At 48.2% G+C, this 21,728-nt stretch overlaps 1 protein-coding gene, 2 non-coding genes and 1 pseudogene across 4 annotated transcripts in view; 2 read left to right on the top strand and 2 right to left on the bottom strand.

The window, feature by feature from the left end:
* LOC146072782 (hepatic lectin-like) overlaps window positions 1-21,728 on the bottom strand; it is a 69,683-nt gene that overhangs the window by 27,345 nt on the left and 20,610 nt on the right. The window contains exon 1 of one of the 2 annotated variants that reach the window (XM_083179974.1): window positions 3,095-3,182. The exons of the other annotated variant lie outside the window; for it this stretch is intronic. Within the exon in view, the coding sequence (XP_083036100.1) occupies window positions 3,095-3,143 (49 nt within the window). The 5' untranslated portion in view covers window positions 3,144-3,182. Of the gene's footprint in view, window positions 1-3,094; window positions 3,183-21,728 lie in introns of those variants that run through there. 2 annotated transcript variants of the gene reach the window in all.
* TRNAM-CAU (transfer RNA methionine (anticodon CAU)) lies at window positions 10,538-10,610 on the bottom strand. The gene has a single exon. It is a non-coding gene; the product is annotated as a tRNA-Met (tRNA).
* TRNAN-GUU (transfer RNA asparagine (anticodon GUU)) lies at window positions 11,082-11,155 on the top strand. Its single transcript has one exon. It is a non-coding gene; the product is annotated as a tRNA-Asn (tRNA).
* On the top strand, window positions 12,883-13,091 carry LOC146076300 (U2 spliceosomal RNA; annotated as a pseudogene).

Here is a 21,728-nt window from a genome sequence, read left to right on the forward strand (position 1 = left end):
TTTGCATAGACAGTGGACTGTATTGGTTTATGTACACCAATTGTATTTTAACATGATAAACCTATATTGGCTTATTAAGTGCTGTTGGTTATACACAATACGCCTATAGGCTGATTGAATGTAGGGTGGTTGTACACGTTTTGCCACTGTTGGCTTGTTGTGTGCCCGTATTGTTTTAATTAGCTGTCCTTCTGAAAGATTTATTACGTATCCTGGGTTCACATATTAGTATTATGCCTGTGTCAGCTGATTTAAGTGTAGTTGTGGAGGAATGATTCGCCTATATGGGCTGCTTGAGTTTAAAGGCCCATACACACTGGGAGACTTTGAGCTGAAAGTCGCTCAAAACACCCAGTTTGAGCGGCTTTCAGCTCAAAGCCGCCCAGTGTGTATGCCTCAGCGATGAGCGGTGAGCGCTGCTGCGCGCTCCCGCATCATCGCTGGGAAAGCCGTTCATCTGCTGGTTATACCAGCAGATGAGCGGCTTTCAGGACGGCGTTGCATAGCGCTGCGCTATGCAACACTGTCCTCTCCCCTCCGTCGGCGCCGGGCAGGGGGAAAGTCGCTCAGTATGTATGCACTGAGCGGCTTTCCCCGCAGCGATGATTAGCATCATCGCTGCCCATACACGCTGGGCATAGTCGCCCAGTGTGTATGGACCTTAAGACTTGTTTGAATATACTTCCAGCCTCTAGGCATTTATCCATTTAGGGCTCCCCATCTTATTGAATTCAAGTATATACTCGTTGGATACAATATCTAAATTGTTATTTGGCAGAATGCCCAGGAAAAATATTGCAACACTGTTGCAGAGTTAGATTTGATCCTCTGCTGTGTGCAAGTTATATATTTGCACTGTAGTTTTGCTGACACCTAGTGGTGTTATATATACAGCAATGGTATTGGGGAGAATTACCCCTGAGTATACAGTGCTGATTTATATATTAGAGAAACATTTCTCAGTTTGCACACTTAGGGTATGCTCTATAAGAGTATCAGGCATAGCGATATCCACTCCATAGTCAGACTTGTTTTAAACATATCACAGAAAATACATTTCCTATCTGCCCTTTTCCCAGCAACCTAACTGGCACTACAACCTCTTGCGAGAATTCCCCTGTACTTGACTCCCGGCAAAGCCATCGGGCGGGTGGGCGGGCCACTCACACCAGCTACGGGGGCCGCATATGGCCCCTGGGCCTGAGGTTCCCCACCCCTGACATAAACCAATACAGTCCACTGTCTATGCAAAAAGTGTATTTTGTGCAAAGGGCATTCAAGCCAATACCAACATTACTGCCACCCATATGGATACTTAAGCACTAATTTGGGGTCCCTGTAAGAGTCTCCGCATCCGATATATATATATATATATATATATATATATATATATATATATATCCTGCCTTATACGTGTCAAACAACCCAATACAGGCACAACTACAGAATATTGTAAAACACACGTCTATAGGAATAGAATCTCCACTACAGTCTGACCAGACACAATCCCAGTGTGAAATAAATACTATCGCACCCAGCCCCTACTGCCTACATGTTAAAGTCTATATCACCTAATATTTTTCAATCTTTACTCACTTCACTGTATGTATATATTTTGTACGTCTTAAGAAATGTTAACCTCTCTAATTTCGCAAGTTATTGGTGGTGTATCCCATATCCTGTAACTATTAAAGATTATGGAGGATACCCCACTTTTTGAGAATTCAACTCTAAAACCAATATATAAGAAACCGTTCTTCATATTATCTTTGGTGTGCATCTGTACAACTACCCTTCTCTTCTGCTTTGTGCTGGTCAGCATAGGAAGGGACCCTGGAGGAGTGGGGCCCCCCCAATAAAAGGGTCCCCCCTCCAGGGTTACCCCTGCCTGGGTGGAAGCCCAGGGCTGTCCCCGGTGCCGGTGTCCCTGGGCAGTGGGCAGCGGGCTGATTGTTGTGTAAAAATAGGCATTTACATTGTTGTGGAACTACTAGTCCCAGCAAGCATGTACCGCATGCAGGGACTTGGAGAACTTAAAGGGCCCACTGGGTCTTGTAGTTCTACAACAATGCAAATAGTAAAAAAAAGTCACCTAAGAAAAGTTGTTTTATTACATGCTATAATCACACACACACTATATGAACCTCCCATAATTGCCCCCCCACCCCACCCCCCCTACCCCCGGACCTAACTCCATAACCCCCCCCCCCCCCTGATATGTGGGAAGAGTCAAGAATGTATTGTAAACAAACAATCTCCATCAGGCCAACGCAAAACACCATACCATAAGCCGTACAATGTGCAAAACATGCCCCCAACATGATGTCGTCACCAGTGGCGTAGCTACTTATTATGTGGGCAGTGTAAAGGGGTATGCCAGGTCATCTTATCTGTCTTCCGTTTATAGCAATGGGGATGCCCAACCTTCGGACAGCATCGTTCTGCAGTCAGTATGGAGGTTTGGCAGGGAGCATACACAGCTTATGCTGCTTTATGCTGTACTGTGCAGACAGCAGTGGAGGCAGGGAGGAGGTGAATGGATGCCTGTGTGCGGCATTCATTCACCTAGCGGGCGGGAGCTAGAGGGGGTGTACGGAGGCTGAGGGCAGCCCAGCAGCTCACCTTGGTGCTGGGCTTGCCCCCAGCGCTGCGGTCCAGGGCCCTGGTGCGACGATCAGAAGTCCCGGCGCTTGGAGATAATGTCATCTCCATGTGCCACCCCCGTTTACACTGCGGGTCGGCACCGCAGTGTAAAAGGTGCAAATCCCAGATCCAACCTGACTTGGAACATGTTCCAAATATGGAGCCAGATCCAGGATTTTGGTGTAAAAGGGTTATAAGTGGTACACAATTATTGTGCTATCAACCGTCTATTTTACCAAGTACATTACTGATAACAGCAGATCAGATTACCACACATCAGCACAGTCTGCAGTACTGACCACAGCGCTACTGACTAGAATCACTGGGTTACGGGGGATTATACATTTATGTAAAACCTGCACTGTGGCTACAACAGGTACCAGTCCCTCATAGCTAGTTCCCTGGGCTTTTACATATACAGAATGGAAGGAATTAATATTTACTTTCCTACCTGAATACCTGAGATCACTGGAACGGCTTGCACTCCAGTCTGAATCCATGTTTGCCAATAAAGCGTTAAGCTACATTTAATGGAATATGCTAAATTGCTGAATCAGGGAGGAAATGAATGAGATAAAACATCTGTATCTGTTATGAAATGTCCTTGAGGCTTTGGCTTTGGAGGTGGTGGAAGTAATTTCTCAACTGACACCTCCCTATTAGGCAAAGCCTGGGTCACTGCCAAGGTTTTGGCTACCCCCATACAAACTACAAAATGTGTGCACTGTCTACCCCCCATACCTTATAAATGGACAGTGGTCTCACAAGAAAAGGAAGTGTTCAAACAATAGTACCATAAATGTACATTATGCCACACAGTAGCACAATCATTTTCACATTTAGTGACCCTGATAAATAATACACCACACAATGGTGCCCCTTATTCAAGGTACACTACACAGCACTACTCTTTATACATGTATTCCACACAGTAGTCAGTGGCGTAGCTATGAAAGATTCTCCCCCTGCCACAAATCTTTTACGCCCCCCCCCCCCACCTCGTCCCCAACCCCCAAACCCCCTTACCCCTCCACAAAGTGCCGCTGTGTCTGCCCCGGGACCTTCCACCGGCGAATCAGTCTGCGGTACGGCTGGGAGACGGACAGCCGTACTGCAGAATGAATTGTGAATTGCTATGACCAGGGTGGAGCAGGAAGCAGCAGAGGAGATAGGGATGGCATCGGCACATCCACCATCAATGTTTGCCATCAATGGTTTTAAAAGCAGGAACCAGCTATGGCTATAAAACATTTTACCCCCTACCATCGATGGTTCCTGCTATCCATGTGCCGCGCATGGGATGGGCAGCTGCGGCGCTGCGAGCGGCCTGCCCGGCCAGGATTTGCTCACATGCACAGGAGAAACTTTAACTAGCCAAACCAATCAGCTCCTACCTGTCATTTTTCAAACACAGCCTGTGACATTTCAGTTATGATCTGATTGGCTGGTGGTTTATCACTCTCCATTTTATCACTTTTCAAGCTTAGTACATCTGGCCTTCAGTGTGGTGGCCTCACTGCAGCAAACTCCTGGCAGCCGGCTCCTCCTGACAATCCCTTGACAATGCCTCTCTGACAGCGTGCAATGCAGGATGGTCACCGCTACCCACAACCGCTCGGTGGCCGCAGGGACGTGCAGTCAGGGGAGGCAGGGGAGGCAGTGCCTCACCTGTAATAATTGATTGAAAAAAACATACAAAGATATTTATAACACATATACTTTGTAATAAATATCTTATTTGTTTTTTTTTGCAATAAATTATGAGGTGAGACACTGTGTGGGGAGGCTGTAAGGCAGCGGGAGCTGTGCCTCACGCTGACAATTGAAAACTGTCAGCAGCGGGGGCAGGGCTAAGCCACGGGGAGAAAAAGTGACTGCAAAGCCCATTGAAAATCAATGGGGAAGCGGCATCTACACATCTGCCTCAGTGACAGGGAAGTCACTGAGGCTGATGTGATAGGACAGCGGACCAGGCTGTCACACACTGACAGCCTATATCCGCTGTCACTGAGTCTACTCTGTAGTGCTTGGGCATCACATGCGGGCCGATTTTGCAGGCTGGGCACCGGGCACAACTCCCTCACCCCTATGTCCACATCCCACGCGTCCCCGTAGCCACATCAGGCGTTGACTGTGAGCTGACTTAAAAGTCACTCACAGTCAGACTTATTCCCGGTCCCAGCGCTGCGCCAGTGTCCGGGAGGCTATAACCGGCCGTGTCCCAGCGCTGTGCTGGAGGCTATAGCCGTGTCCCAGCGCTGTGCTGGAGGCTATAGCCGCGTCCCAGCGCTGTGCTGGAGGCTATAGCCGTGTCCAAGCGCTGTGCTGGAGGGAGGCTATAGCCGCGTCCCAGCGCTGTGCTTGAGGCTATAGCTGCAGACATGTCCCAGCGCAGTGCTGGAGCCTACAGCCGCTGCCGTGTCCCAGCCGCAGCCGGGTCACAGCGCTGATGTGCGCCCCGGCTCTTGTGCTTGTCACTTCTGGGCGTCCACATGATGTCTGCCTGTTTGCAATACCTGCTGCTGGAGCCACACAAGACAGGTAGGATTTAACATTAAATTAGAGAATGTGTCCTGTCCCCCCTGCATTCCCTCTCACACTGCATCCTCTAGCACCCTGTACCCCTCCTCTCAAACTGCACTCCATCTTATAACCCTGCATTCTACCCCACCCTGCACCTCCGTCCATCTCACATTGCATTTCCTCCACCATGCATTCTTTCCCACCCTGCACCCACCTTCTCCCACTGTGTCCTCACCCACCCTGCATACCCTCTTACCCTACGTCCTCTCCCACTCTCCATCCCTCCACTCAAACTGCACCCCATCTTATAACCCTGCATTCTATCCCACCCTGCACCTCCCTCTCACACTGACATTTTAATTAGACAGTGGGATGTTAATATTAATAATACTGGAGGGGCTGTTATGTGGGCAATGTATAAGGTGCACTACTTGGGGGAATTATGTGTAAGGGACATAATATGGGGATTACTTGTGTGTTACAATATTTAATGTGCAATACATGTGCAGGCATAACGGTGTGTTCCATAATGTGTAATGCCTCCTTTTTGTGATGCCACGCTTCCTTTCCATGGTGGGCCTGTGTGCTCAAAATGCCAGGGCCGATTTCTGGTCCCAGTCCGGCCTTGGTCACATGTGGTGCTGGCGGAACCCTGCGGCACCCACCTTGCCCTCACTCCCTCCCTGTTTATCCCTGCTAAATGTTTTACGGGCGATGGCGGCTGCTGCTCCTGTCTATGTGACAGCGATGGGGAACCCTGCAGCGCCGCTATTCCCCTCCCTCTCCCGCTTGATCTTGCTTGTGCGATGGCAGCCACCGCTGCTTCTGTCAAGCTATATGACAGACAGCGGCAGCTGGGAACCCTGCAGCGGCCGTCCTCCCCCTCCCTCCCCACTGGGGAACCCTGCAGCGGCTGTCCTTCTGCTATATCCCCACTGGGGAACCCTGCAGCTGCCATCCTTCCCCTCCCTCCCCGCTGGGGAACCCTGCAGTGCCCGTCCTTCCCCTCCCTCTGTTGGTCCCTGCTTAAGGGACTTTTACCGAGATCTGGCTCCTCCCATTATTTAAAAGCACTGGCAGCCATGGTGATGGGGCTCAGCACACCTGCAGCCACTGTCATGGCTGTTGCAGGCAGGTGAGATATCTGACGCGGCATTACAGCATCTCAGTCGCCACACGGCTGTCCCTGGCTGACTACCTAACCTTGGCCAGCTCCGCCTTCTGATTATGGGCATTACAGTGTGCGGCATAATGTGTAAGGGGCATTACAGTGTTATTGGTACAATTATGTGGCCATGTCCCTTCCCCATGAAGCGACACCCTTAAAATGTCGGTGCATAACCTTTTCTGTACCCATTTTGCGAAAGCACCTGCCTCACCTGTCACTAACCTCACCGCACGTCACTGGGTGGCCGCCTATGATGTCTCCCCTGCAGGCCTCGCCCCCGCCTTTACAGATGCATGCATGCGCAGTCCTGATTTTCATAGAGGGACTCTAAATATCAGGATTACTCAGAAGCTTTGCGGGGCAGCGGGAGGCTCATGTAAAAATCTGGGGTACTTGTGTAGTTTCACGGCGGCAGGCCCACTATCCACGTCGGCATGGAGTTGACTTTATAAAGTGTGGCAAGCACAGTGAGCCCCGCAAGGGGAAGCAGATTACTTGATGTGTATTCCACGTCCCCTCACGGGGCTCGCCACACTTCGGGCTCGGTGGCTCGATGCGCTCACCACACTTTATAAAATCAACTCCACACCGACGTGGATAGTGGGGGTATGAACAGGTCGGGAGGACGCGTACAGCGTCTGCTCGCCACACTTCGGGCATATGTGGATAGTGGGGGTGTTTCAGGAACACATTCACACCTGTCATGTCAAGCAGGTTAAAATGGTCAATGGGTCCCACACAATGTAACAAGCAATGACTGACTATGCTAACTGCATAACGCTGACTGACTACGCTAACTACGTAAGCTCCGGCTACCTGCGAACGGGCGGGAACAGGTCAGGAATGCTGACTACGATGACCGCAGGAACACTACGCTGATTCTGACAGGGACGCTATGCTGACTATGTAGCTGAAACTGTGAAACTACACAAATACCAAATCGGAAGTAGGCAAGCCTGGCATACCCCTATGGCTACACAGACTGGGCGCAGCAGTAGTGACACACGCACCATAATAATGGCCAGGAAATGCTGTTTCTTACGACTCCCCATAAACACCTCTAAAGGGAAACTTTGTGAGCATTGAGATCACAGCATGGTTTGGATGTAATGACGCCCGAGTTAGTATAAGGCATACCTCCCAACATTGGTGGCAGTGGAGGTGGTAGGCCTTTGGTGCGCACCTGAAATTAGGGAGCGTGGTCTCTCTCTGCACATGTTACAATTGCCCCACCTGCACATGGTTTTGTCAATTTAATAAAAAAATGTGTTAGGCCCACATTGTGGATCGGATAGATTGTGGGTTGAATACAGTGCGGGTCAGAAACGGTTACAGTATAGTGGGTCTACACTGCATAGGTTGACAATTACTAGGTCATCCACTGATGGTCAACAGTGACTAGGTCGACACCTGAAAATGGTCAACATAACATTGCCAGAAGGTCGAAACAAGGTTAACATGGACATGGTCGGCACCCACAATGTTGCCACAAGTTTTGTACAGGTTTTTGTGTCTATGTTGACATATGTCGACATGGACACCGTAGAAGTGTACCGTGTCCCCTCGCATGGTTCGCTGCACTTGGAACACTATTATATTCTCACTCTCACTTGGATATTAAAATATGAACCAAGTCGGTCTACACCAAAAAAAAGAGAAAAACCTGTGTCGCCCTTTTGGGTGTCGACCATGTCCATGTCAAACTTAATAATAATAATAATAATAATAATGATATTTATATAGCACTTTTCTCCCAATAGGACTCAAAGTGCTTAAGATTGAGTCGACCTTCTGTCAATGCCAACATATGGTATGTCAACAATTTCCAGGTGTCGACCTAGACACTGTTGACCATTAGTGGTCGACCTAGTGACTGTCAACCTAGACATTGTCGACCCAGGGACCGCATACTCGCCCTCCATGACCTGATTGAAATAGGTGTGGTCGTAACCAAGCTAATGTTGAATTCTAGGGAATTCTTGTTACCCGATAGAAAGGAAATTTGCGGATAACACCAGATTATATTATTTACTTCCCTTTCCTGGCAGATGTTTTCTCTGTAACTGGGACACAGATTTATAACCATTTTTGCTCTACAAAGAGCATAAAAAACAGTGTCTCTTACCACTTGTGCTCCTAATTTAACAGTAGAATATAAGACAGAAAGACATTCCTATAGTGAAGAGATTATCTCCTCTTCTCCGCTTCAAATTAAAAGTCTGAGGGGTCCATTTATCATTGATCGCATTTACAATGCAATCTGGTCGGAATATTATCGCCCAGGATCGCATTGTAAAATGCGATCACTTCATCGGGATGTATCATCCCTGACAGTGCAGGAACAAGCGCTGACCCGGAATCCTGGGGGTTCGGGGAATGCGCGATTATGCGCTGACCCCCGCCGACCTGCTGCCCGCACTGCCGCCCGGGCTGCCCGCTTCGCATAAACCTATGGGGGATGCGGCCGGTGGCGGTGCAGGGGGGGCCTGAGTATGTAGAGAGGTGTAGCAATTTCAATAGACAAGATTCACCAATACTCTATAGCAGGGGAGGCCAAACCTGTCCTCAAGATCTACCAACGGTGCATGTTTTCCAGGCAACCTGTGGATCTATAGTAGGAATGAATGAAGCAGGTTTTAAAATGTGACAGTTAAGGTGCCCATACACTGCCTGGGACGTCTCGCAGCAGTGTACGGACACCCGACAGAGTGCAAGCCGCCGGCGGCAGGGACACATGCGATCCGTTGTGATGGATCGCATGCGTCCCTGCTTCCCGCCCCAACGGGTGGTCGGACGGCCAGCCAGTCCGACCACCTAGTCGGGTCCGATGCATCGGACCCGACTGCATGTCAGGGAGAGGCGATTTGGTCCGATTTAACAGGCCGATTGGTCGCAATCGGCCGAAATCGGACCAAATTGCCTCGATGTATGGGGGCCTTTAGTAATGACTGCAGCTGTGCACCAGCTAGGTAACCTGGAAAACGTGGACCGTTGGTAGATCTCAAGGACCGGTTTGGCCACCGCTGCTCTATAGGGTATTGCCACCAATCCATACCTCCCAACAGTCCCGATTTTATCTGGACAGTCCCGATTGTCAGGGCCTGTCCCGCTGTCCCACCCGCGGGCGGCAGTGTCCCGCGGTGTGGGGGGGGGCTGTTGGGAGTCCCCCCTGTCAGCTGCTAAGCAGCGGGGAATAAACGCTGTGCACATGCGCACAGCATCTATTCCCGCAGCCAGGGGGCTGGGGGCATGGCTAGAGGCTCACAGAGCCTCTGGGTCATGCCCCCATAGCGGCAAAATGGGGCGTGGCCTCGCGGAAGAGCCGCAAGTATAGGCCACGCCCCCCAAAATTTCAACGCGCCTCCGGCGCGCAGCAGCAGCGTCCTGCCTGCAGGTATGGCAGAGTTGGGAGGTATGACCAATCAGGCATGTCTACCATAGATGACGGTAGACATGTCTGATTGGTGGTGTTAGACACACCCAATAGGTAGTGCTAGGCACACCCCTTTCACGGTGCACCCCCTAATAAAATGTGCTGCGCACCCCTATGCTCGAGACACAACAGTGACGGCAGAAGGTAGGGGCGGATCCAGCCCGGGAAAAAAACTTTCAGCTTTCTGCTGCCTCCAGGGGAAAGGGAGCTGGGAGCCCACTGCTGCCACACATGAAGGTCCATGGGAGGTGCTGTGCACTATCGCGCATGCGCTGCAGCCCTCCCGTGGCCATTTTGGATGTGGGCAAAGTGCCCAGACAGTCCAGGGGGGAGCGTGGCCGGCCCGTTTTTACGGCATTTTGGGCCGGCCCACCGATATATGGCCCGGTTTCCCGGTGGGCCAATCCGCCCCTGGCAGAAGGGCTTGGAAGCCATATCAGTATAGCTGGTGATTAACAGATAGTGCTTCCAATAGGAAGCTACTGCAATCACTAGGCTTAATGGTGATGGCAGATTTTTATAATAAAGGGAGAACTAAAAACACAAATACAATTAAGAAAGCAAATGCAGACAGTCCCCATAATGCAAAGTCACAGAAGAAACGCACTGGTTATGTAAGCAAGATAGATGAAGCCAACTGAAAGTAACTGAACTGTAATGTTTTGCAAAAACAAACTAACGGACAAGCAAATCAACCAACCAACCAACATGTCACTGTATATTATATTAAATGCTCACCAGCGCCACCTGTCTGCTTTAAATAAAACACATGCCCCGTGTGAGGATCGAACTCACGACCTTCAGATTATGAGACTGACGCGCTACCTACTGCGCTAACGAGGCAGTTGGAGGCAATTTTGGGCACAGGAGTATATAACAGTGTGATGTGGCTGTGCTGTGCTCGTGTGCATGTGGCTGTGCTGCTGTCTGATGCGTCTGCAATCATTTATATCACCTCTGTGCTGCTGCAGTTGAGTACACACAATGTATTACTTGGTTCATTTGTTCCAAGATCAGTAAAAAACACTGGATGCTGGGGATGCAAAAACATGAAACCTGTATTTAATGCTCAAAACGGATGGACTAAAATGCACTCTGGGGTTTCATTCATAAGCACTGTTTTACATACATGCAGATGAGGCAAAGCACTAGCCCTGGTTTGTGACAGTCACAGTGGTGCTTCTCTAAGTGCTGCCAGTCATGTGATCTGCAGTAGTACAGTGACGGGATTGCTTATAAAATGACAGTCAGTGTCCCAGGAGCTCATCACTCTGCTTCTACTTAATGTCATTGAGTTCCCCAAAGTTCAGAGCAGTCTCTGTGGCGCAATCGGTTAGCGCGTTCGGCTGTTAACCGAAAGGTTGGTGGTTCAAGCCCACCCAGGGACGCAAGAACTTTTTATTTCATATTATTTATTTATTCCAAATTTCACATTCACATTTGATTAAAGGCTTAACCTCAAAATACACGCTTTAGATAAAATGTATAATAGCTAAGCAGTCACCTTTGTGACAAAATAATATTATTAATCACAGAGAGACACATTAATATTACAGGTAGAGCCACGTCTGTTTAAGAATGTGGGAATGGCATAACATGAATCCAAAGGATATACAGTATGCATTGTCTCAGGGAATTCAATGACTACAATAGTTGATAAGGAAGTATTGGGTGAAATTGCAAACACCAACCCCTGCTGATTGGCTGCAGTGATGAACCTTGCACTCAATGTGATGTGTTTGCTAGAGCTGCCTTCTGTGCTGGATGGTATTATTTAACAATAGCTTCTAGGACAAAAAAAAAAACGTTTACTGCAGCAAAGTATAATGAATGAATAACTGCTTATTATACAAAGCAACAAACCACAAACTATATAATAACGTTTCTGTGGACATCCTGACCTAAATGGCAGGGGTTACCAATTTGGTCATCTATCTATAATCATATAAGATTTGATTTTTACTGGGGTTCGTTAGAGAATGTAGCTTGGTAGTTTGGGGGTGGCACTACCAAGAGCAGGTTAGTGTTCTGGGTGCCACTTGCCTTTCCGATAAGTGGGTATGTGCTTTATGACATGATGCAAGTTATCACATACCCTCCAACAGTTCAGGGGCTGAAATCGGTACAAATCCATAAAGGGGCGTGGTCACAGGTAAATGGGGCGTGGTCACGGCCCCTTTCAGAATTTGTGCGGGGGAGGGGGATGGCCATCTATGGGGGGATGGCCATTTATGGGGGGGTTGGAGGTGGCAGGACTGATGGCAATGAGTACAAGCATGACAATCTCCCTGTCCCCCGCTGAGCGTGCACAACACAAAACAAAACCCCGCCAGTCACTGTACCTAACAGCTGCTGCTTGCCTCCTCCGTCTGGTACTTGGGGCCTCCAGTTCTCCTGCACCAGCCCCAGCACATTGTAGCCTCCCAGGCTGCCTGCCACATGCTTCTGTGGCTGCACATACTCCTGGTCCCGCAGCACAGCCTGCAACATGGAGAACACTTGCTCCTGGCATGTGAGGCTGGGAGGGATGCGCTGCAGCCTGCAGCAGCCACAGCAGTTCCAGACCGTCTCAGTTCAATTAGCCCACCCCGCGACTACTGAATACAGTCAATGCATACCTCCCAACTGTCATGATTCCGTCGGGACAGTCCCGATTTTCGGGTCCTGTCCCGACGTCCCACCCGCGGCAGGCATTGTCCCGCTGCGGGGGGTGGCAGTTGGGAGACCCCCTAATCTAGTAGAATAGACGCTGTGCGCATGCGCACAGCGTCTATTCTCGTATGAAAATGAGGTCGCGGCTAATTAGCATAAGCCGCGCCCTTATTTGCATACGCCCCGCCCCCTTTTCGGACGCCCGCGCGAGTGTCCCTATTTGCTCCGGACGGAAGTTGGGAGGTATGGTCAATGGCAGCATAGTCATACTTGCCTACCCTCCTGCATTCTGCAGGAGACTCCCTGAAATAGCAGCAATCTCCCTCTCTCCCTCATTAGTCTAGCAATCTCCCTTATTTCCCCTAGCCCACATTACACTGTTACATTTTTTGGGAAAAAAGGAATGAGAGGTAGATACATTTACATTGAATCATCAGCAGCATTTCCCAGCACTCTAGTAAGTATAGTATCTCGGCCTTTTGGCTAAGATCAAGTGTAGTATCTGTTCTTATCAGTTGGGTATGGACTGGCCTCTGGCAGAGAATAGAGAAAGGTGAGACTGAGTAGCTGCTCTGATGGGCGGAGGGTGTGGGACCCCTCTGTTTTTTCCCGGGAGTAGTGAAAAGTCTCACTAAGTATCTTCACCTCTGCCAGTGGTAGGAGGCTCCGTAAACCCACTGGTAGGAGGGGGGGAGAAACACTGGGCTTAGTAGTTTGACTCTCTTGACGGGGTTCGTAGCCCCCGAAGGATGAGACAGCGAAAGGCTCAGTCTAGTATCCATTCCCAGGGAGCGGAGAAAGGCTGGGACTGAGTAGATGGCTCCTGTTCCAGAGGTTCGTAGCCTCTGATGGGGAGACCGCGAAAAGCTCAGCCGAGTATCTTAACCCTGGGAGCGGAGAAACACTGGGACTGAGTAGATTGCTCTTCCGAGGGGGGTGCAGCCCCTAAGGGAGTCTTTCGAAAAGCCCAGTGGAGTACCCATTCCCATGCCAGGGGCTGGAAAGTACCTGCTGGTGAGACGGAGAAACACTTGGTCGGACGCTGACTGGCTGGCTGCCTGGAGTCCGAGGCTGCACTGTGCCCCCGGGGAAACTCGGGGGTGCCGGACATGCACGGGTGATCCCAAGTCACCTTGCACGAATGGCACTTGCACTGCGCACTTCCCTTTAGGTTAGCGCTTCACGTCCTTACCCTGTCCTTTTGGATGGGGTAGGACAATTTTTCACACCCCCCCCCCGGCCTTCTGGCTAGGGCCTTATTCTTTTCTTTTTATGATTTGCACGTTTTGCACTTCACGTTTTTCGTTAGTTTGTCACGTTTTTTCATTTGGGTAGTGCGGCTGTCCCTAACGGGCCTTCCGTTCCCCAAACGTGACTGGGACTCTTCACCTTTTGGGGAGAGTCCCGGTTCCCTCGAGGGCAACCCCGAGCCGCAAGGCGGAGGGAAGCCTAAGCGGGTCCCTCCAAACCTTCGGGTGCGGAGGACCCACCGTCCAAAACCCTTCCGGGGGTGGAGGAAACGCGGGTCTCTCTAAGCTTCGGCAAAGAGGACCCACCGATCCCTTTTTTCCTTCCTAGGCCTTATGGCTGAGGGAGGTCAGGGGAACCATGGGGCCTTTCTCCTTTGGGAGAGGGCCACAAGTTCTGTACGGCTGCCCCCTGTGCACGCGTTTAGTCACGTCACTGGTGGTGGTGGGAGCACACCTCGGGCTCCCTGAGTTTCTTCAAAAAAAAAAAAAAAAAAAAATCTCTTACTAACTGCTTTGGAGCTCATCTACATTTGGATATAAGTCATTTTAAAAGATTCCTCTCAGATGTAGCAGTACACACCCACGCTTCTAGGTGTCACATTCAAAATCTATTTTCACAATCTCTCCATATATGGAACTAGACATGCTCTATGAGTGGAGCATGACACGCCCCCTCAATGGCATAACGGCTTTGTGGCTCATCTACATTTATTTATTTATTAACAGTTTCTTATATAGCGCACACAGATTCCGCAGCGCTTTACAGAGCATAGTTATAATCAAAAACACATAACAAATTACAGTACAAGACAGTTTAGGACAAGTACATGGTTAATATGGATAGTTACATCAGGGGACAGGACACTGAAGCAAGCATCAGGGTGGCAGTGGTTTATATATTCTAAGAAAGGCACATGAGGAGAGAGGGCCCTGCTTGTGAGAGCTTACATTCTAAAGGGGCGGGGGGGGGTTAGACAGACAGGGGTGACACAGAAGGGGGAGAAGTGGGCATTTGGATATAAGTCATTTTAAAAGATTCCTCTTAGATGTGGCAGAACACACCCATGCTTCTAGGTGCCATGTTCACAAACGCTTTTCGCAATCTCTCCATATATGGAACTAGACATGCCTTTTAGGTGGAGCATAACACGCCCCCTCAATGGTGCACTGTGCAAAATTTTATTACCAACTATAATCTCCCTGAAACTCGTTTTCAAAAGTAGGCAAGTATGAGCATAGTGCGGGCAGACATCACAGAGGCTATGGTGGCTGGCAGGGACAAAGAAGATCAAAAGGTGAAGCTCCATCAGCGGACAGACTGGGAAGCCTAGACATCGGTACATTGGATTTTAGTCGGTACAGACTGTTAAAAAACGGTACTGTACAGACTAAATTGTTACAGTTGGAGGGTATATTATCAGGCTTTGCTGATGTACTACATGAGGGATCCTGTCATCCTGGCCAAAAACCCCACTGCAGGGAAACACAAATATGCACCATCCTGCTTCAAACATGCAGAAAGAACTAAATAATATAGGTACCGTAGGTATCACAGTGGCGTAACAATAGACTCGCAGACTCCGCGGTCGCGGGGAGGTGCTGAGTTTAGTGTGGGTGTCGGGGGTCTTCGGCTATCAATACGCTGCACTGCTTGGGACCAGCCTGCCATACCCCTCTTTTGCTGCTGCCGCCGGGACCCGCAGATCTACTTGTCTGCGGTCCCAGCGCTCCTCCTGGCTCCTGCTGATGAAAAAGACCATCACAAAATGGCTGCCCCCTTACAACAGACACTTTTTGAGAATGCTAGAGGAGGCCTCTTCTAGCATCCCTTAAAAACAGTCTGCTGTTAGGGGGCAGCCATTATGTGATGGTCTTTTTCATTATCAGGAGCCAGGAGGAGCAAACGGAACGAGCCAATCAGGTCGATCCACAGCATCAATCCAAAATGGCCATGGTGAGAACTATTCTCAATGTAATTTGTAGGGACTTCATGGGGGCGATGTATTAAACTTTTGAGAGAGATAAAGAGAAGGGTACTTGTTTCCTAGCAGGGTGCCCAGTATGCTCTAAGCTTACAGGGCCATTTTAGTAATGTGCGATGTGATTTTTGTATGTCATTTATTCACTGCTCTGTTGGCCCCAGGGGATCGCATCGCACCGCCCACAAAATCGCATGTGATTTTATAGGGTGCGATGCCATGCCAATAGCTATACACTTGTATGACATCCAATGAGGTTTTAGTCACCCCCCACTATCCGCGCCACCCTGAAGCGTGCCGAGCGCAGCTGAACGCGTCCTCACGACCTTTTCATACCCCCACTATCCACGTCGGTGCAGAGTTGATTTTATATAGTGTGGTGAGCGCAGCGAGCCACCGAGCCCGAAGCGTGGCGAGCGCAGCGAGCCCCACGAGGGGCCGCAGATTACTTTACATGTATTCATTAGGTTGACCCCAGAAGGTCGACTGGCCCCAAGGTCGACAGGGTTAAAGGTCGACATGGGTCAAGGTCGACATGGTCCAAGGTCGACATGGGTTTAGGTAGACATAAGTTTTTCACTGTTTTTTGACCCGAATGTGGACACAGTTGGAGTTGAACCGCAGCCCCTCGCATCGCTCGCTTCGCTCGCGATGCTTCGGGCACGGTGCCTCGATATGCTCGGCACACTATTTTATTCTCCCACCACTCCCTAGTGGGTGGTAGGGCATGAAATACCGCCTGTCGGCACATGTCGGCTCAAAAAAACAGTGAAAAACTCATGTCGACCTAATGCTATAACAAGTGAATAGTAATAGATAGTAGCTTGCAAATCACATTGCAAACTCAGGGGTAGATTTATTACTCGTCGATCAGGGGAATCTGCGCTATCCCCGTGCGTTATAGCAGGGGATAGCGCTTCCCCTGATCTGCAAGAGAAGGAAGAGGAAAGACTCTCTCTTTGTTGGGGCACTCTTTAAAAATGATTACAATTCAGTAATCGAAGATTTGTAGAAATATGTCATACGATATTATCGGTGAGTCATAAGTATCAACACAAGTTTGAGTGGGATGAGTAGAGATATCGTGGAGCCAATGTGACTAGGATGTGGTAGGCTAGTTGTAAACGCTAGTAACACTTGACAGAGTGGGTTAGATTAACCCAACTCCGGGTATGGTATGAGTTAAAATTTAGCTTTTATTTCATATTATTAAAATAAACACTAGACAAGAACGTTTTTTAGGCGCTCACACACATACATATAACATATATAATATATTTAAAATCAGAAATTCACACTGAATTGTGTCTGAATTAGTACAGCCCCGTCCCCAATCCAGGTGGTAAAATTCCCCAGCACAGGTAGTGCGTTAGAGGGGGTCACCTGCGTGTCGCTAGAACGGGGTGTTTAACTGTAAACACTTACTAGGATTCACTTAGTCAGAGCCACAAGCTATCCATTGAAGAGTGGAGGTGTAATGGATAGATCAATGCATAAGATTTCACCACAATAAATACATTGAATCAAGTATTGTTGGAACAGTTAGTGTTTAAACATTGTATCGAAGGGGTAGCAATCCCTCTGCTGAGTTAAACTGTTCTAAAAGGGGTGGAATATGGGCTGACTAGTGATCCTCCTAGTTTGTTAGCCAAAAAGACAAAATATACATTTAATTTATAGTAAGATTCCGCAAGCTTAGGAATCTCCTTTCAACGGTGATAGGCTTGCCTTCCAAACCGGCAGTCCTATCTGCTTATAACTGTCAACACAAATGTCCGTCATCAACAATAATATGTGTGTCGGTAGGCCGACATGCCGACACAAGAGTATATCTCATTCAATGCAGACAGGCTCTAGTTCAATTAATGACCAACCTATGAAGTATTCAATATGAATATAAATTGTCACAGTCTACCTGCCACCGTGTCGGCAGTTTACATATATATTAGCAATGAGGATTGGTATTTTGTACAGATAGCACTTGGTACAGGTAAATAATTGAGTTCTATCTAGCTGTAACTACCTCGTATTAATTAAGTTAAGCCGACAGCTGTAATGTCGACGTAATAAGTTGTGCTGTCAGTGTTTACTGATTCTGTCAAAACCAATCTCTAACTAACAAGAATATATAACTGTCAACACAAATGTCCGTCATCAACAATAATATGTGTGTCGGTAGGCCGACATGCCGACACAAGAGTATAGACAGGCTCTAGTTCAATTAATGACCAACCTATGAAGTATTTAATATAAGTATAAGTTGTCACAGTCTACCTGCCACCGTGTCGGCAGTTTACATATATATTAGCAATGAGGATTGGTATTTTGTACAGATAGCACTTGGTACAGGTAAATAATTGAGTTCTATCTGAGCTGTAGCTACCTCGCATTAATTAAGTTAAGCCGACAGCTGTAGTGTCGACGTAATAAGTTGTGCTGTCAGTGTTTGCTGATTCTGTCGAAACCAATCTCTACCTAACAAAAATATGCGTGCTGTCGGATCAGCAGTCTAGATAGCAATTTTTATACATGACAATTAATATTTGGCGGCTCGGGTACTGTTGTGTATATACAGATCTCTGAATCACAATATGCTGGAAATAATACAGATACTCCCGCAAGGTGGTTGGGTAGGGATTGGGGATGTTAGGGTGGGGAATGGGGAAGGGAATTTTTATACACAAGGAAAAAGGGAGAGGAGAGTCACAAAAAGGAAGAAAGAAAAGGAAAAGAAGAAGGAATGGAAAATGGAAAGAAAGAACCAGATGGAGGTAAGGATCTGACTATATCCAAAAGGGTATGAGTGATCCCACCGACTTTATATACCCTTGGCAATGGTGGGGTAGTCTGGTTCGAGGGTTGGAAAGTCTCCTTTCACCTCTGGCAGGCTGCCCACTTCCAATTGTCAGCTACCACCTGATAGTAGTGGGCTCTTATGGGTATTGTGGGGGAAGAACTCTGCCCGGAATGGAGTCAGAAAGAAAAAGATAGGTGTTGCCCTTTAGTGCGAAAGCGGCTGCTGCCCACCTGATATACCTATTGCTCGGGGTGGAATACTGCATGAAGCTAGGAGAGGTCTCCCTTCTCCTGTCATGCCTTCATACGCCCCAAGTAAGCTGCCATCATTTGTAAGGTGGGCTTTTTTAGGTATGGTGGGTGAGCGGGCTTGTTATCACACTGTGGGGGATTTTTAACACCTGATAGAGTGAATATAGTGAAGAAAAGATTTGGGAGAAGGACGGAAGGTGATGGGTAAAAGGTGGAGGGAAAAACAGGAAAGGGAAGGGGGTTGAGGGAATGCGGGTGAACGGGTACCTGTGGGTGCACGCTGTGCACTAAGCGGTACTATGACAGTCCCATCGGATATGCTGTGGCTGCTGCGACTGAATGTGTCTCCACGGTAATCGCGTGGAGAAAGCTGCAGGAGCTGGGGCTGATATAGTTGGTGCCGTGGATATGCTGAGCGGCACTGTGACCATCCGGTCGGACGTGCTAAGGCTGTTGCGGCTGTCTGCGTCTTCCACGATTGGCACGTGGGGAAAGCTGCCGGCGCTGGGTCTGCTGCTGCTGATGCGGGTATGAGTGTCGGGAGCGCTGAGATAGCGCTGGAGCCGGTCTGCGGCACGGCTGCTGCTGCGGCTGGTACGGCAAGATTAGGAGGCGCTCAGTATCTGCGTCACTCCCACTAGAAACCAACGATCGTTTCACCTCTCTGGCTTCTTCAGGGTTAAGGTGTGTGATTAAGGCAGGTGCCTGCGCTGTCTATTTATCGCATAGATGCTGGTGCCTAATTGGTTTCTCCCCGCTGTCAATCACACAATGGGAGAAAGATCTGTGGGTCCTGGCAATGCTGTCAAAAGCGTGTTTAATTGACTGATAGGTGTGGGGCTTTGGGAACTTTTATTCAACAGGGTATCAGCGCACCTAAGAGATGTATATTAATAACTGGTATATCTGGAGCAGTTTCTATAATAATTAGGTAAGTTTAAGTGGTTAATCGTTTACCACAGAACATGGATTTCTAAACGGAAGACTGGCCATTCTATGTCCATAATGGGGATAGTGTGTGAAAATAAATGGGATATTAATCCCATAGGTAAAACGATTTGTACATATAAGGCTGAAAGGAAAAATGAGAAAAAAGCACGGACAAGTAAATATACATTGAGATAAAAGGAGGGGGTAAATCTCCCCTTGTGTAATAAAGTGAGAAGAGATTAAGTGCAATGGAGTGGCCTGTGATCGGATATAGTGTGTATCCAGGAGGTTCTAGATTGCCTTTACGTAATCCGAGTAACTCCTGATAGGAGTGAAGATTGTATGGAATGATGTGAAATAAAATGAAATAAAGTGAAGTCAAGTGTGCCTTTAATGTGGGAGGGACTGTTACCCCTGCTGGGTGTGACAATGTGTGAAATGAAGCGCTATGATCTTGTCAAAGCGAGTTGGCTCTTAATGAGTGATTGGGGGATATGTGCCCAGAAATAGGGTGAGGAGTCCTTGTGGAATAATTGATGTATAAGACGTTGTGCCAGATGAGAAAAAAATTGGGTGAAAAAAATATATATATAAAAAAATATATATATTGGTGAAAAAAAAATATATATATATATACATATATACACATACATATACACACACATACATATACATATTATATATATACATATACATACATTAGAAGAAATCAAAAATCAAAAAGTGGTGCACGCAGTGATAGGGGTAGGGACTGAGGGGGACCTATAGGGTCCAGATGGTGAGTGGTGATGCACCGTGCTAAATGTTATGTATTGAGCAATTGTACAGTAGTGATCATCCCAAAACATAATATTAATAATGGCTTATGTGTGGGAGTTTTTTTCAAAAGGGGTCGTAGCCCTATCCCAACACATACCTAAACATAAAAGGCAAAAGCAAGGGGACCTACTGAAGCAGTGTGCGGAGGGCCCCGAAAGACTACATCAAGGGTCCCCAATGGGTCAGAATGGTGTGGGTGGTAGGACCACGGGCAGTCTGTCCTCAAAAAGAATGTTATGTTGGGAATAGTAGAAGAGGTTGAATTAGAGGAAGGACCCGAAGCAATTGTTCTCATTCAGACCGTAAGGGTTGACGGTGTTCAGGTCAAATATCCATCTGCTTTCTCTTTGTAGCAATGCGTTGGTCAGGTCTCCTCCTCTTATGCCCAGTTTGATCTGTTCTAACCCAAACACTTTGAGGTCCCGAGGTGATCCTCCATGTTTGGCCAAAAAGTGTCTGGCCACTGACGTTAGTTTTTTAAATTTTAGTACGTCTGATTGGGCATTCCTGATATTGCCAGCATGTTCCAGAATCCGCAGTTTGAGTTTCCTGCTTGTCATCCCCACGTATCGCAGCCCGCATGGGCATTCCAAGCAGTATATGACTCCTGTGGTTTCGCAGGAGATGTAGTGTTCTACTGTCAGTATTTTGCCGAAGCGGTTCGTTACTTTATTTAGTTGCTTCATGTGGGGGCATGCTTTACATTTCGTGCATGGGAAGGTACCCCTGATCCTAGGTTTAATTTTCGGTGTCCGCTGAAAGTGACTTTGGACTAGTCTGTCCCTCAGGTTCCTTGCCCGTCTCCAGCTGAATTGTGGCCCTTTCTTCATGATGTCTGCCAGATCAGGGTCCATTTCAAGGATGTGCCAGTGTTTGCGGATTATGCCCTGTAAATCCTGCCACTGATCGCAGAAGTTCGTGATGAACCTGGTGGCTGGTTCCGCTGTGGTTGCTTTTTTTGAGGAGAACAGGAGATCATCCCTCTGACATTTCAGGGCTAAGTATTTAGCATGTTTGATAGACCTTTGGCTGTACCCTCTTGTGCGGAGTCTGGAGGCTAGATCTTCACTTTGACTGAGGTACATCTCTTTTGTGGAGCAATTTCTCCTCAGACGGAGGAATTCCCCTTTTGGAAGATTTTTAATGGTGGGAGGGAAGTGTGCGCTTTCGGAAACCAAGAGGCTATTAGTGGCCGTTTCTTTGCGGAACAGTTTGGTAAGTAGGAGATTGTCCTCAGAACGGTAAATTGTCAGATCCAGGAATGTGATTTCGTTGGGATGGAT

This window comes from Crinia signifera, chromosome 4 (genome assembly GCF_055691185.1).
Source record: "Crinia signifera chromosome 4, ASM5569118v1, whole genome shotgun sequence".
In the NCBI taxonomy this organism is placed as follows: domain Eukaryota; kingdom Metazoa; phylum Chordata; class Amphibia; order Anura; family Myobatrachidae; genus Crinia; species Crinia signifera.